General features: G+C 37.8%; 1 protein-coding gene and 1 long non-coding RNA gene across 2 annotated transcripts in view; one reads left to right on the plus strand and one right to left on the minus strand.

Moving 5' to 3' along the window:
• The window catches only part of tnmd (tenomodulin), a 103020-nt gene that overhangs the window by 62945 nt on the left and 23158 nt on the right, over positions 1-16917 (plus strand). The window contains exons 3-4 of the mRNA XM_038289552.1: positions 2297-2437; positions 12500-12607. Of these exons, the coding sequence (XP_038145480.1) occupies positions 2297-2437; positions 12500-12607 (249 nt within the window). The remainder of the gene's footprint in view (positions 1-2296; positions 2438-12499; positions 12608-16917) is intronic.
• LOC119786294 lies at positions 352-1053 on the minus strand. The gene is made up of 3 exons (XR_005281170.1): positions 1017-1053; positions 830-943; positions 352-756 (listed from the first exon to the last, which is right to left on the minus strand). It is a non-coding gene; the product is annotated as an uncharacterized LOC119786294 (long non-coding RNA).

The following is a 16917-nucleotide window of genomic DNA, read 5'->3' on the forward strand; positions in this document are numbered from 1 at the left end:
GAGGCTTACCTGATGGAGTGGGTCGAGGCGAAGTGATCCCAGTAGATAAAGCAAAACAGAAAGGAAGACACCCCAAATCACTCGTGGCAGCCACTACACACATGCACTCGGTAAAACAATGGACTAGAAGGGGGCGGCACTGCACACCAAAACGGGAAGTCCCCACCACCAGGACACCAGGAACCACCACGTCAGCTCTCAGCAACTGAAAGGACAAAGAGGGGCATAAATAGCTTTTCACACACAACGCACACACACACACACACACACACTATAAGGGGAGAGAACAAAAAAAAAAGAATAACCCAAAAAAACAAACATTAAGAGTCACAGGAACAATTGGAACCCAAAATGCAATTCCCCATGGACTCAGGCAACCCAGATAACTGAATAAACTCAGGATAAGAAAAATAATACCGGGAATAATAACAATCAAGAACCAGTCCAGTAACAGAGGTTGAACAGTTGTCACATAAACAGCCCTTTGAATAATCCAGCCCAGCCTATGCTGCTGGAAGAGGGCAATTTCTGCTGCAGGCGGGCTCCAAGTTTAACCAGCCACGATACCGGCTGATTAAGGCGTCTCAGACCGCACCGCCGTGGTTAAACAACAGTTGGAACCGAGGTGGAGCCACAGCTCAGGCGTCCGACTGCCGTGAGCTATCAAAAAGCTGCAGCTGGAACGTGTCAAAGCTGTGTTGTTTCTCCCAAGTTAACGCCGCTGGAATTCCCCAGATCACCAGGCCCCACACAGACCTGTCAACAAAATATTACTACTTTGTGGAGGAGCAGGAAGTGAATGAGTCAGATTGTCATACAGCATACATACCGATCCGGCCACCAGAGAAATCCCACTGAGGAAGAGGACGGAGGCAAAGCTGCCGATTACGGCCAGGTTTGATTGACGCGCTGATCACGAGCGCTGTAACCGGGAACGTCTTGTCTAACAAACCACCAAACATGCACATCAGCACCACAATTATCCATTGAGCGCACTAGCAGCCACTGCAACCTACCTGTACCGTTAACCAGCAGCCGAGGCGACCCGGAAGCAAAGAGGAGGAACCAGAGGAAGAGGGTAACCGATAATGCCACCACTCCCCTTTTATAGGGTGCCCCCCAGAGGCAATTGGCTGACACTGCCCCTGCAGCCAACACTCCTGCCTCCAGGAGCATGAGGAGATGTCCTCCTGCTACAAATATTAAAACTTCCCATGAAAGAAAACCAAACTCCATTAAGAACATATTAAATATGTTATCAAGGAGTTCATGAAGAGCCCAGAACACAATCTGTAGTTCTGCAGGCCTTGTTTGCCTGAGTTTAATGTTCATCTAACAGTAAGTGATAGATGGGACGGTAGTGGGACCTAGCCAAAGTCTGAGTTAAATATGTTAGCTACTGTGGTGTTACCTTAATCAAGTTGTTAATGCTCAAAAAAACAAAACAAAAAAACGTTTTTAAAAAAATTTGCGTGCAGAAAACCCTCAAAGACTAGGCCAAGTCATCCTTCACAGCCCTGCAAAACACTGACCTATAAAAAACACTTGATGACAGTTGTTAATAATAAAGATGGTACAAAAAATAATAAATTAGTCGAGGAAACTTTAACTTTTGTATGAATGGTGCTTGCTTGGACATCTCTTTCAGCTCCCACCATATGTATAAGAAAACTGCTTTATAAGTTATTTTGATCTATTTTTTGTGTAATAATTTAAATTTTTTGCTTATCTAAAACATTTGGCTGAGATAAAAATAAATCCGGCAGGTTATGAATACATTCACAGTACTGTCGCATTAATTTTAAACAGCTTCTTTGTGTAACATAAGCCTCTTTTGCATTTCAGATATTTATATATCTGACACTTCTGTTTTCATTTAGCTTTCTTTTTAATAAGATGCAAAGATTAATGTAACCCTACTAGCTGGTGTTTCTCTTGATATTATTTTGTCAACGTTTTTCTTTCTTTTATTTATTTATTTATTTATTTTAGGGGAGGGGGTCTGTTAAAGCGAGTCTCTATTTATTTATTTTTTTCTCTATTTTTTTTAAATCCTACAATACAATTCTCCCATGAACGTTGTTTCTGTTTTGCTTTTTATTTAAAGATCAGCTGTCAGTGTGATCCAGGCTTGTTTGAATTAGCTATCTAAGAACCTTTCAGAGAATTTTTGTTTAGGCCCATAGCTATGTTTGACACATATTTTAGCTGGGCTTCAGCAACAAAAAAACGTCTTAATGTTCTATCTCTTTAATGACCTCAACTATTGTATGATGAGTTATTCATATCATTGCAGGTGTATGACCATGGGTTTAAAGCTGTGGTGGACGGTGAAGAGATGAAGAGTGTGGTGGAGATCAAACCAGACGACCTCACTGAGATCCTTAGAATGGGAAACGGCACTAAGGAGGTTGTGGAGGTGCATGACTTTAAGAATGTAAGTAAAAGGTTAAACAAGTCTATATTGAGCTGACCCTTTTTAATGTAAAAGTGACACTTCAATTGTATCTTCAGTTCAGAAGGTAAACACTCTCAGACAGCTTTTATCTTTTGATCAGATCAATTAACAATTTTTTCTCTCAGGTTTTTTTCCATTTAAATTGAAAAATTGTTTGACAAACCACAGAAATATTGGAAAGATTAATAATTTCTTTTTTAAAATATTTAAAAATTTAAAATAGTGCTTTTTAAAAATATTTGTATATACACATGAGTAAATGGTGCTAAAGCAGAAGCAGAAGTTGAGATTTATGTGCATTCAACAGCCAGGAAAGCACAATCAGTCTTACTAAAAAAAGTGCTTTCTTCCTACTAATTCTATACAGCAACTTCTTTACAGTACAAACACAAACACCATTAAGAAACCCTTCTCTACGTGTTTCTCACAATTTTTTCTCAACTGCAATTTTGTCTGCAGTAAAACTCATTAACTTACCTTTCATTCCCAAATCCTGCTTGAGTGTGCAGCATGTTCCACATTCTGCACCTAGGAGAAAGGAGTGTGCAGCTTGACTGGGTAATGAATGCTCTTACTCTCACTCCATTATTTACTGTGAAATGTTGGGGTTGTGAGGCTGAATGTTACAGGATGCGCTTCATCCCAGACAAAAACAAAAAACATACCGAGCAGTTATTGTTTTTGTTACAATGGTGTTTGTGAGTGGAAAATGAATCAATAATGAAAATCAACTCAGAGAAGAACTACTTCAACTTCTGAAGTCTCCATCTTCCCCACCAATAAAAGTAATAAATGTATAAAACTAAAAATAAATAGGAAACATGAATAAACACATCTGCTTTTTGTTGTCCCACTTTCTGTGGATGAAAAGGAAACCATATAGATAGGTTTTTCTTTCTTTTTTTTTATCTGGTCCTTCACCACTAAAATAAAGAAACTAAAAACTGAATGCAGTGATTTAAGACTCGTCGTAAGAGAAGAAGCAAATAAAAAATAATAATAATAAAAGCTACAGTGGTTTGTAGGTAGCTTGTGCTCAGTTATTTTAGAATTGATTTTTTTAGGATAAGAAAGAGTGAATATCCTTGGTTGTTATAGGGACCAAATCACCTTCAAATATGAACTCAATCAAACCTGGGAGCTGTTGAGAGGAGTGGAAAATGAAACTATTATTCCCCTAGGGCGGTGAGCCACTCTCTTTGTACCAGCTAGGGAAAGAAGACACCCTGAGAAAATATTATCTGGTTAATCTTTATACTGCAGCCTTCAATCTGACTTTTTCAAAATATTTAAATGTATCAACTTTTAGCTCAAAATGGTCAAAACTTTTGGCTTTGTGCTTTCTATATGAGATTGCTATACAGAACAGCTTCTTAAAGGGACAATAAATAAGAAATGAACTGTAAATTTAACCAAAACCATTCTCATTTGTCACCAGGGATGGAAGTAACATTCCCGAAAAACCAATTTATTAACGATGTCTCTGTAACGTTTTTTTCCTTTCAAACCTAAAGGTACAGTCCGGAACTACTAGGGTGCAGTATATAGACCATGTTTACCTCCTGGTCCTGAGTTAATTATGTTGGTATAAGAGCAGCAGCATCTAAACATGGAAGCCAGCAAGAGAAGCAGTCCAGAAATGGTCTCAACAAAACCTAACAAACCTCGACATCCTTCTAAATTATTTGCTACTGACAGTGGCTGAATGATCTTGACCTGTCATCTTGAATTTAGCTGCATGAAATCCTTGTCTGTAGTACAGCCCCTAGTTTCCGGAGGTGGGGGGCTATGTGTTTGGTGTATTGAAATGCTAGGTGTCTTTACTACTTATCGCTAACACTTACTGCTATGATAATGTTTGCACTTACATTTCTAACATGTTGCTATATGTTTTAATCATCATAAGAGCATGCAAGGTTAATAAAAGATATATACAGCCAAATAAAATTGAAACCCATAATTCACAACAATTGCAAACCAACAGATATAAAACATAAGACCTGAAACGTAACAAAGAGAACTGGCATTTATACAGGAGTAGGAAAATGACTGGTGATGAATTGATGGAGATTTGACTATAAGGTAACAGGTGAAGCAATTATAAAACAGAACATTAAATGATCAATTTTCCAGGTTTGGATACATCAGGTATAAATAAGTTATAATTTCTGTAATTTGTATGATTATAAATTGTTTCTGAATTGAGGTATCAGTTTCTTAAAATGTCTTGCCTTTAAATAGGTTTGTATTTCATTATTATCCCTGTTCTTTTTGATATGGTCAAATTCAAATTGTGTTTAAAACTACAAGATATGATTAAAAAGTTACTGAGAAATACACAATGGATAAACCAAAAAATAAAGAGCCATTTCACTTTTTATATGTGAGGTATGGTTCCTTTGTGTAAACTCCCTATGGAACATGTTCCTATAGCAAAAGGTGAAATAAGTTTTAAAAAGAACAAAACAGTTTCAGTTTAAATTGTTTGTTTGGTTTTTGCCCTTAACCAAAATCTATTTAATGTACTAATACTTTAAAGGAAGTCTGTTCATATTCAGAATTCAAACTTTTGAAATATGAAATTGTTACATACTGTTCAATAAGTTATTAGTGTTTTTAATTAAGAGTAATTTCATTTGAATGTGCTTTATGGACACAGCCATGTTTGTCAAAGAGCACTACTGCATCCTACCGGTATGTGACGTCACGGTGTGATATCGGCTGTTGAGCAAGTCCTAATGCTGTATCTGGTATTTGTCAAAATGTGCTATTTTACAACTCATCTTGAAAACATTCGTCTTCCAAATGTTGGCTACATATTGATCCTCTCTCCAAAATCCTCCCTCTTCAAGTTGGAAATCCAACGACGAACTCGTGGTGGATTACGAATCAGAAAGGTGAAATAACACTTCTTTTTTTTTTTTTTCATTTTTACCTGATGTATTACAACATCCAACTGCCATGCACATTGGCATTGTCAATTTAACCATAGCTCTTGCGAATTTCAATGATGAAGTCCTCTCGAAATCTTAAATAATTGTTGTTGATTGCAGATGTGTCTAGTAGCTCCCATTGATTTTGCTTGTAAAGCGGGAAGAATGGCGCTAGGCTTAGAGCACCATGACGTCACTGTCGGAAGATGTCAGGAGTGAGGTGTTACTATATTTGGGCAAAAATGTCTGGTCCTGCACTCATTGCTTGCGACGAAAATTTTTTATTTTTTATTTCTTAACTAATTAACACTTAAATCACTGAAAACTTATTAGTTTTAGGTATAGATAACGATCCATTGACCATTCCTTGCTGACCGCACTTTTCCTTTCCATTCCAACTATGAAGTGTATTTCTGATCTTAGCTCGAGCTATCATGCAGAAATAAGCTTATATACTGAGGTTAAAATTAAAAAATAACTTTCTGGTACTTGTAAATACACTATATTGCCAAAAGTATTTGCTCACCCATCCAAATTATTGGAATCAGGTGTTCCAATCACTTCCATGGCCACAGGTGTATAAATTCAAGCACCTAGGCATGCAGACTGTTTTTACAAACATTTGTGAAAGAATGGGTCGCTCTCAGGAGCTCAGTGAATTCCAGCGTGGAACTGTGATAGGATGCCACCTGTGCAACAAATCCAGTCGTGAAATTTCCTCGCTCCTAAATATTCCACAGTCAACTGTCAGCTGTATTATAAGAAAATGGAAGTGTTTGGGAACGACAGCAACTCAGCCACGAAGAGGTAGGCCACGTAAACTGACGGAGCGGGGTCAGCGGATGCTGACGCGCACAGTGCGAAGAGGTCGCCAACTTTCTGCAGAGTCAATCACTACAGACCTCCAAACTTCATGTGGCCTTCAGATTAGCTCAAGAACAGTGCGCAGAGAGCTTCATGGAATGGGTTTCCATGGTCGAGCAGCTGCATCCAAGCCATACATCACCAAGTGCAATGCAAAGCGTCGGATGCGGTGGTGTAAAGCACGCCGCCACTGGACTCTAGAGCAGTGGAGACGCGTTCTCTGGAGTGACGAATCGCGCTTCTCCATCTGGCAATCTGATGGACGGGTCTGGGTTTGGCGGTTGCCAGGAGAACGGTACTTGTCTGACTGCATTGTGCCAAGTGTAAAGTTTGGTGGAGGGGAGATTATGGTGTGAGGTTGTTTTTCAGGAGCTGGGCTTGGCCCCTTAGTTCCAGTGAAAGGAACTCTGAATGCTTCAGCATACCAAGACATTTTGGACAATTCCATGCTCCCAACTTTGTGGGAACAGTTTGGAGCTGGCCCCTTCCTCTTCCAACATGACTGTGCACCAGTGCACAAAGCAAGGTCCATAAAGACATGGATGACAGAGTCTGGTGTGGATGAACTTGACTGGCCTGCACAGAGTCCTGACCTCAACCCGATAGAACACCTTTGGGATGAATTAGAGCGGAGACTGAGAGCCAGGCCTTCTCGTCCAACATCAGTGTGCGACCTCACAAATGCGCTTCTGGAAGAATGGTCAAAAATTCCCATAAACACACTCCTAAACCTTGTGGACAGCCTTCCCAGAAGAGTTGAAGCTGTTCTAGCTGCAAAGGGTGGACCGACGTCATATTGAACCCTATGGATTAGGAACGGGATGTCACTTAAGCTCATATGTGAGTCAAGGCAGGTGAGCAAATACTTTTGGCAATATAGTGTATATCATTCTAATGAGAAGAAAAATATACAATTTATTAAAATATGAATTAAGAAATGTTTATTACCAACATAAATTCAAGGAAAGAAGTATTATAAAAAAGTTTGTTATATATTTAAAGCTCCAATATAACCTTCAGATCTAATCTTGATTAAGTGTATATGTTATTAAATCATAATTAGGGGAGACCAGGTGACAGCAATTTAAAGCTTTATAAATATCTGAATGTTCAAACCTTGTTACAGCAATCAGCTAGCAGCACCCTAACATTATGAAAATTAAAGTAATTTAAGTTCACAAAGCTGTAGAAGACCTTAAAAGAACAGCAAAGTGATTTCAGGGGTCATTTCCTTGGTTTGTACGGTAATTAAGCAGTGGAAGTCAGCAGAAATAATAGTTTTAAAGTGGTAGACCAATAAATCAAAACAGCTTGTTGGACTGCGAGAGAGGAAAATAAAACCCTCTATCTGACTGCCAGAGGCCTGCTGGATGATTTAACAGATGCTTTGGTGTTTCTGCTGGGACATTTGACCTTGACATAGAAAAGCCTTCCTTTGTCCTCAAAACAAAACAAAGCATGGAATTTTTTTAGACTTAAACTTTGAAAAATTGTAAAACAAATAATATATTTGACAAATGATTAGTTTGGGTTTAACCGACCTTTAAAGACATACAGATGTAAAGATTACAAAAACTGTTGAGGCTGGTTTAAAAAGAGCAGTTTATATAGAAAAAATCAAAATATGTATATATATATATATATATATATATATATATATATATATATATATATATATATATATATATATATATATATATATATATTTTTTTTTTTTTTTTTTTGCTCCTTGTAATGACAAGAAATGTGTAGTGTTTCCTATGAATTTCAACCAATAGCATTTTTTTTCTATTTGTACGAGATGGTAGGGGGGAGCAATGTGTATTGCTGGTGTCTGACCTTAAATTGTTTTTTGTACGACTAAAGGGATACACGCCCGTTAAGGTATTTGAAAGTGTATTTCCCATACAAAAATAAAGCGTTAAATGCAAATCTGACTTCTTGCCGTGCATATTGACTATGGGTATGCTGGTCTGATGGGGTATACCGGTCTGACAGGGTACTCCAGTAAAGAATTCGTGCAGAATTTGAAGCAAAAACCATTGGTGCTCTTTTTTTTTTTTTTTTTTTTTCTTTTTACCTTATCTGTTATATTGTTTTATCTCAACTATAGAAGCAATTTACAACTTAGATCCATTTAACATGCATGCATTCTAAGTAAAACTCCATATGAGGGTAAACATCAATGACCAACCACTTTTTTAAATGTTCATGTGCATCAGTTTCATTTAAAACAGACAGAATTGTCTTTGTTCTGTAAAAGGAAAACACGTGTTATAAATGTTTCACTTCACCAGCTCATGTTAAACAAGAGTAAGCAGTGTCTCTCTTTCATTTACCACCTGGCAGTTTTTGATCAGGCAGCACAGACACAACCTTCAGACATGAAGGCTGCTACCTCTCTGCAAAGATATCAGGATATTTGGCTCCTTTTGTGCTGCAGAAGCTGTCAGTAATCAGTTTTGGCTTCCTTCCTTCAAATGGCATCTAGCCTGAAGTATGAGGTATCCAGCTGCAATAAATAAACACAGATGCTGTGAGAAAACAGCAGATGACAAACATTTTCAATAAGAGATGTTCTTGGTAATTAAGTTCTTAGTGTTTTTCTTATTTTTGGGGGGGCATTTAAATTTTATTGAACCTTACCCACAAACATTATATAGAGCATTAGGAAATAAAACTTTCAATCTCATTCTTTCCAGATTGTGCTACTGAAACGGCATCTGAAATGTGTTAATGTAGGTTTTATGCATTTTTCGTCTCAGATAGCCTTTAGCTGTGAGGAGATATTGGTCAAATTGGATTTTAAAAGAAATCTAACCTCTTTTCGTCTGCTATGACCCTACTGCCTCCTATTCTCCCTGCAAATGAAACTGAACCATCAAAACTTGCCTCCAGCGTTCATCCATCTGAAAATTCTTTGGAGCATCTTTTAAAATAAATTCATGACTTCTAGGAACTCTACTGATGATGGTGAGGATAGCCTACAGAATCATAACATTCTCCCTGGATTACTGTGGTTGAGTCCAAAATACAGAGAGCTGAAGAAGGACTGGATGTAAGAACAGATAGCTAACCTGAAAAATCTGGTGAAGTTTTGGTACAATGCATAATTCTAATTTAAAATATCTAAGAATGCAGACCCATCGGATAAAAATGTGTAAAATGTTAGAATATATTGGTAATTAATACAATCACTAGAGGCCATCTGTGTTTGTAAATCTCCCTTTTGCAAATGGGTAGTGAGGTTAGTTTACTATAATATTTCATTAGTTTGGAGCCTTCAAAGAGAGGGAACTTTCACCCATCCTCTTTCCCAATCTCTGTAGATGACCCAGAAGCCTTGGTCCTTATGCTCTACATTATTCAGCAGCTTTTCTATAGGGTTTAGGTTTTTGAACTGGGATTGCCATGGAAGGTTGATTTTGTCTGGTTAATCACTTCTGTGTTTTATAGACAGATATTTTGCATCCTTTTCCTGTTTGAAAATTATCCAATTTTAGTTTTCTGTTACAGAAAAAATCCCGGTTTATCAGAAGCCTATAAAGAACCAGAGTGCAACATGATTTTAAAGTCTATATTTTGAAGAACAGTAAGCCCACAGAATTAGAGGTCCTCAGTATACTAACGATTGAGCATGTATTTTTTTAACCCTAAACCCATGTGGGAAGTGTTTTGCTGAAAAGCTTAGTCTTAATATTAAATGAATAAATATTTTTTTTTTATAAGAGTCTCAGTGGAGTTTTAAAAAATGTCATTAAGGAGACCTAGTGATTGATACTAGTCCCTGTTTTGGTTCTTGAACATCAGCACTAGATGTTCATTATTGTGCTACATTTGAAAATAAATAATATCGACAGTTAGAAAAGCACTATGAGAGTGCAGCCCTCCACCAAGCAGGACATTTTGTCTGATGATCTGGATCATCACCATAAGGTTATGTGTTGTTCCTTAACATGAGGGACACCTTATTTAAAAATGTTATTGAAAACCGTCCACAACTTTTCAGTTTATCCTTTACACAGACAGACAAACAGACAAATTCTCCTAAAAACCAAACTTGCTTTGCTGAGGCAGCTGTAGCTACAATGTAGTTTTCTACCTTTAGTGTGTGAATGAATTGGTGAATGACTGAATGTACTTGAAAGCGCTTTGGTCTCTATACTGTACAAGTACCATTTACACAATAGTCTGCGTTAGCTTCTTAGACAGTTATCTGCTGCAGCAGATAATTGCATTCCTCCTCAGCGGCCACCAAGGGCTGCTGAGGCCTATTAAGTCAGGTTAGTGGAGGTATGGAAACACCTAAATATGCAGGACAGTGGGTCCTGAGGAGGAAGTTTGAAAACCACTGTTATAGAGCAATTACATTATTTTGTACATTCAACAAACACATTAGGTTTATTGTATCAGTATCACTAATACCAGACTGCATTTTACTTATCATATATAAAGGAAATTGGTGGTATCAAACATATTTTTAATATGATGAAAAGGACAGAATCTTTTTATTTTCATATAACACAGTTTAAATAAAGGAATTATAAAATGTATCAAATTATTTAGAATAGCTATTTTGCTGTCAGCGACTGAAATCTCACTCCAAGCTCAGATCAAAGGTAGAGAGCCCTATCTATCTTAAAGAAAAGGAAAGATATTACAGAAAGTACAATACGAATTCAAACAACATGGCTTTTTTTTCTATTTTCAAATGATTGCTAGGAGACCCAATATTTGGGCTATTGGGGATTTTGCTAAAAGTAGTCATTTTTTAACAGGGACATTTTTATGGTCCTGAATAAATGTACTAAAATCAGAGGTTGGATTTCAAAAAAGTTCTGCCTTTTTTGTTATTAGGGTGGATTTTTTAGGGTGTAACTAAATGTGTCTGCAACTTTAAATCAATATATTTAGCCTTTAAAGTATTAACCAAGCTAATACTTGCTGACAGCATTTTAGCTATTACTGAACTGGATATTGCAAACAGACACAAGCATTTTATGGAACGCTTGGAGCTTGAACATGCAAATATCTCAGCACCGTCTATTAAACTGAAATCACTTTTCCATTTCTTTTCTCTGTGTTAATGTGTCTTTCTTCATTTTCTGCTTGACCAAGCCCAGTAATCATTGTATCTCATCACAACGTCGCCCTCTTTCCTTCTGCCGCAGCTCACCAACACAGCTGACCAAAATTAAACAAAGACTCATCACAATAAAGCCTGGCATAAACATCATGCTTTTTCTGCACAGACCATTATTGTGCCATCCTCCTTTACTGCAGAGATAAAAATCACCAGTAGTAGATTATGACAGCCATCACTTTGTATTGTGTCTCCTGCAGCTGGTATCTAGTTTTTAAAGGGACAGTGCTGAAACACATGAAAAAAGGCTGACATTATAGCCTCATGGTCAAGTTAATAGATTTACAAGTGATGTCAAAACAGACGTGTGTTACTGTAATTAAATAAAGATGGAATCTAATCCATTATTGTGCCCTGGTTCATGCAACTTTTACTTCATACATTTTTAAATTTAAACTGTCAGATGTAGATTCAGCTGTCTGTTCTAATACAGAAAGCTGTGAAAGCTGCCATGCTCTAGAAAAAGTACGAACAAAAATAAAAAATGGATGCAGAATGAGCCCCAGAAAGTCTTTCAGCCATATTCTGGGTGAAATCTTAGATTTACACAGAATAGCAGCAAGTAAAAATCAACAGATCTTCTTTACGTTTTGAGGCAGCGTATGTCAAACTGAATGGAGCCAGGGTCCGCACAGTGGAGGATCATCATTGGAGCTGAAGAGAGCGTCTCCACACTTGACTGCACAGATTAAGAGAGTGACGGGGACCTATGACTGGCTAATTCAATAGGAGCACTCTCTGTAGAAAACACTTCATTCTCAACAATGTCACCTGGCTCTCCTGTGTGATATATCCTGCCATGAAGTATTATACAGCCACAGTGTAACATCCCCCCCCCCTTCCCACTTTTTTTTATATCAAGCTTTGAAGTAAGAGCAGTGTTTCAAAAGTCCAAGCAGTCATCAATTTATATGAGGAGTTCAAAACACACCTCTTCTCACTCATTAGGCTTAACTTTAACAACTTTGGCTATCAGTAAAAAGCTGTGTTTAAAACGAACGCCCCAGTTCTTACGGCACATCCACATCACAGACAGGCCGATGAATGATACATATATCTGAATTTCTGAGTGTCTCTTCATTTCTTTTTCCTTTTCAAAAGGGGATCACTGGGATAAGGTTTGCAGAACATCAGAGGTGCTACATCAGGACCCAAACTAAGGAACTACCCACGGTGACCGAGATGAAGGCTGAGGACAGAGAGATGCTGGTACAGTATGCCTTCACACTCTCCTATATGCCTCTTTTAAATTGCTGCAGTCCTGCAGGAGACTGTCATGCATATTGTCAGGAGATAACCAGAGCTGAGCTCAAATCCTCAGTCTGTCCATCTCATCCTATCTCGCCTTCCCTCTGACTGAGAAATAAACAGGAGTTTGTGGTGCCTGTGAAACTACCAGAAAGCAAACCACAAACCCTCTGCCTCTTTGTGGCCAACATCAAATGGGGCTTCACTGTCAATCTTGAGCCAACATTAATTTTTAATCATCTCCTCCAAAGGCTCTACCCAAATAGCCTAAAGGGGGAAGGGTTGTTGAAGAGGTCTGAGCAAAAGGTAACCCATTAAAATGGTATTTTTAAGCAAAGTTTTTCTTTATAAAATTCACAAGGCTCCCCCTCACCAAGTTTAGGGTGATTTATTTTAGTTATCTGGCTTCTTAAAGTTGAATGTGAACTTCAGAACAAGGAGTAGAAAAAAATTCAGTCAATCAAAATTCCCATTTTTCAGTGTCACACTGAAATTCAGCAAGTGGGCCACATGTTTAAAGAGAAAATCCTTTTCTCAAATGCCTCAGCTTCTAGCATACTCTCATTTACATTTCAGATTTCAGCTAAGAAGAAGTGGCTGGCAAATATCTGACGCTCCCCACTGCTTCATCTTAAAAAACAGAGTAAGCCAATTGTCACTCCAGCTTTAGTTTTTAACTTTAAGAACACAAGCTGTTACACCAAAAAGCACTGTTTTTGTTCCTTTCATCTTCATATTGTCTGATCCACGTTTACAGATACTAATTGCCCAGGCAGCGCCATATGTCCTTGCCATCTCTGTCTTCCTTTGTGTACTGGAAAGCCTAATTGGCTCAATTCGTAGCTCTAGAGTGAAGCATGAAAGCACTGAAAAGTGACTTGGGCTCATATCAGTATTAATGGACACCCTCATATTTAATGAAAAATAATGATTCAAAGGGCTATTTAAGTTGCGTTTTACTTTAATTTGCTCTCACTAGTGCAACCTTACCTTTAAAAGGAAAAGTTTGCTGGCACCCCGCCCAATTATATTGCAAAGGCTTGACTTAAATCTTACCCATCAAATGTTCTTATGACTAACTTATATTTTTATTCAATTTAAAAAAATCATATTTCTATTTCAGTATTCATCATTTTGTACAGTGGGGATTCAGATCAATCAAATACACCAAATATACTAATCCTAATAAACATAAATTATCTTTTTTTTAAAACACCTTAGGTAAATCCCATAGACAATGATCTCTAAACCCAGTACAACACCTCCGGATCAAATTAGGTGAAAATCTTGGTGAGGAGGTAAGCCGGCCATTTGAATAGCTTAAGTTAGTGCAGAAATAGATCTACACCTGCAGGGAATGTTAAACCCTCCTGTTCTATTGAGATATTTGGTTGGAAGCTGGTTGCAGATACGGCAGCAAATTATAAAAAGTGATATATATAAAACAAAACCAGATGAAAAACGTAGCACTCCCAAGTAGTTTTCAAGACTCAAGTAGCCTTGAGTCTAATCTAGGCATTATATAATTGATATTGTGTGAAGCATTGATAGTAATATGTTCTGGGTATTTTATTTTTGTTCTGGAGAACTGCAAAAGCATCAAGAGTAGATGGAGCTTGATCTTTGTTAACAGAATATTTTCTCTTACAGTATGACAAAGAGCCAAATAAGTATCTCTGATATTGGAGGTAGATGTTTATGAAAACGTTATAGCTGTTGTTTTCTAAATCAGCTTCTATTTCTGATTAAAATAGAGGATAAGGAAAGTCTATGAGACAGTGTTTTATTTCCTGTAGATTATCATTGATGTTTAAGCCAAGATCCAAAAGTTCTATGTCCCTAGGAAAGGTTTCGATTTGTAGAAAATGGATGCCATACTCATCCAGAAGACGATCCTGTTGATAAAATGGTAGAGACATTTGAACTGACCTCTGATGATGCAATGAAGATTAATCATGGTTTGAGTTTTTCAGTCTGATGCTGGTTAAGATAAGATTGGACTACAATGGTGACTCTCCTGTCCTCTAAGGGCTGACAAAGAGTCAGAGCAGAATCTGGATGGCTGTTTATTACTGCAGTTTGCACCACCTGAATCTATAGAGTCATATAATTGGTACTCTGTTAGCGCAGGACTAACCTGGCATCAGCTACATTGATATGCATAGAACATAGATGAGTTCTATGTTATCAAGCTGGGACGGCTGCCGTTCAGTCTGCATGTGAAAAGGAGGGACGTTTAATACTCCGAGCTGATTAGGTGAAGTGCCAGCTAGGGGTGTAAATCACACCCATCATGGCGATTCGATTCAGTATCAATTTTCTGACCCAACGATTCGATTATTTTCAACACTCAAGAATACAACACGATTCGATTAATTGGTTCATTTTTATTTTTTTTTATCTTATAGGCTAGACAATGTTTCAAATTCTAAATAAATAAATGAAAGCTGTAATAATGTTATGCATTTTATTTGAGAAAATACAGCAAACAAAAGAAGTAGCAAAGTTGTACTCCACCTAGGCCTATGAAAACCTTATTCACTGAAAAATAATAATGCCCCTGTTTTATAGATTCTGAAAGCAGAAAAAAATACTGCAAGGCATAAGTGCACCAGCAAATTAAGTAACAAAAATAGGCCTATACTACACCGCAGCACGGGTGTCAGAATTACATCCAGGAGCAAATGGATAAAAATAGACTGGAGGGGGAAAAAAACATGAATCGATACTCTTGCTGACGTGTCGATGCCTCGGATTGTTGGCTGTTGTTTACACCCCTAGTGCCAGCTAGTACCTACCTTCCATAATACGCTTTTAGCCAATCGTAGCATCGAATTGTGACGTTTTCACAACTAGCAGAGTAAGCTGATAAATCAAACTTTTCCTAAATCCTGTCAGAAGAAAAGCATAGACATCTTTCCCATCTACAAATGCTCCTTTTTTAAACTAGAAGTTGTCGCTATTTTAGCTAAAACCAAGTCAATTGCGGTATCGACAGATGAGTTCTCCAGCGTAGCCATGTTTGTTGCAATGCCCCTCTGACTGTCGTCATTTCTACATGTCCCGCCCCAAAACCCACTGCTGGCATGTCATTGATCCAACTCACTGGTTGTTACGAGAAAGACGTATTATTGAGAGTCCTTCAAAATTGATTTTTTAACTTTGCTGTGAGACTGAAAAATCAGATATCGTGACATTTCAGCTTGCAGCGCAAGGTTAGCACTGCAGGGATCCACAATTGCGACATTCAACGATTTCTAAAGAGTCTTTAGAAGTACTTTGCTAACCTAGAATTTCGAAATTTTGGTGAACCTTGCACTGTTTTAGGCGTTGGTTCAGGATCTCCTTATTTTGCCTACCCCATTTTGTTGAATGTGTAGGGACTCTGGGGTGGGGGACTGGCCCCCCTTTAGTATGTAGAGTCATCCTTTGTCAGGAGGTATTTTATCTTTTTAACCTCCTTCCACCTTATCTCAGTCTTTGACAACTTAAGTTTTGTAGCTTTTTCTTTATGCAGACATCTGATGTTTGGCTTGGAACTGAAAATACTTTTTAGATTCCAGTTGGGATTCATGCTTTTACAACAGGGTCAACTGACAAAGAACATCTGTAATCAGAATGTTTTTAGTTGGATTTTGAATGAAAGGAATCAATTCCAGAATCTTTTCATCACATAGAGCAAGGTTGAAGCTATTTGAATTATCCAACTCTTTTGCTGATACGTTGAGGAGGTTTGCAACTGCAACCCTGTCTCTCTATGTGGGGTCCACCATGTGTGCAGCCTTAGCTGTGTGGATTTTTGACTCCATTGTTGCTGACGGCAAAAGTTTCAAAATAACATTTTCAAGCAAAACACTTTCGCGTCAGTGCATGTCCAACTATATATGTATGTATTTATGATTTATTTAGAAACACTTTACATTCAGTGTTAAAGATTCTATGCCTTGCTTAAGAAATTATTAGCTGTTTATTATTAGCTCATGCTTGTGCACCAGCATGGGGGGGGTGCTGAAAAGTCTCACAGAGGAATGAAGTTAAGACTGGGGACCTGGAGCAATTTCATTACAAATCGATTTAGGTGATCCTTCTGTTCACTGATTTCCGTTTATCTAAGAATGGGATTTAATCAAGATAACCCAGCAGATATCCTCACAAGAACAACCCTCTCTAACTGATTCTGATAAATCCAAATTTGCTCCCACGCTACAGGGGAGATACTGTATATTCCCCACAGCTGCTTCCTTTACTCCTTTAGCATCTTCTTAAAGTAG

This window comes from Cyprinodon tularosa, unplaced genomic scaffold (genome assembly GCF_016077235.1).
Source record: "Cyprinodon tularosa strain WSP-4 unplaced genomic scaffold, ASM1607723v1 ctg27, whole genome shotgun sequence".
NCBI lineage: Eukaryota > Metazoa > Chordata > Actinopteri > Cyprinodontiformes > Cyprinodontidae > Cyprinodon > Cyprinodon tularosa.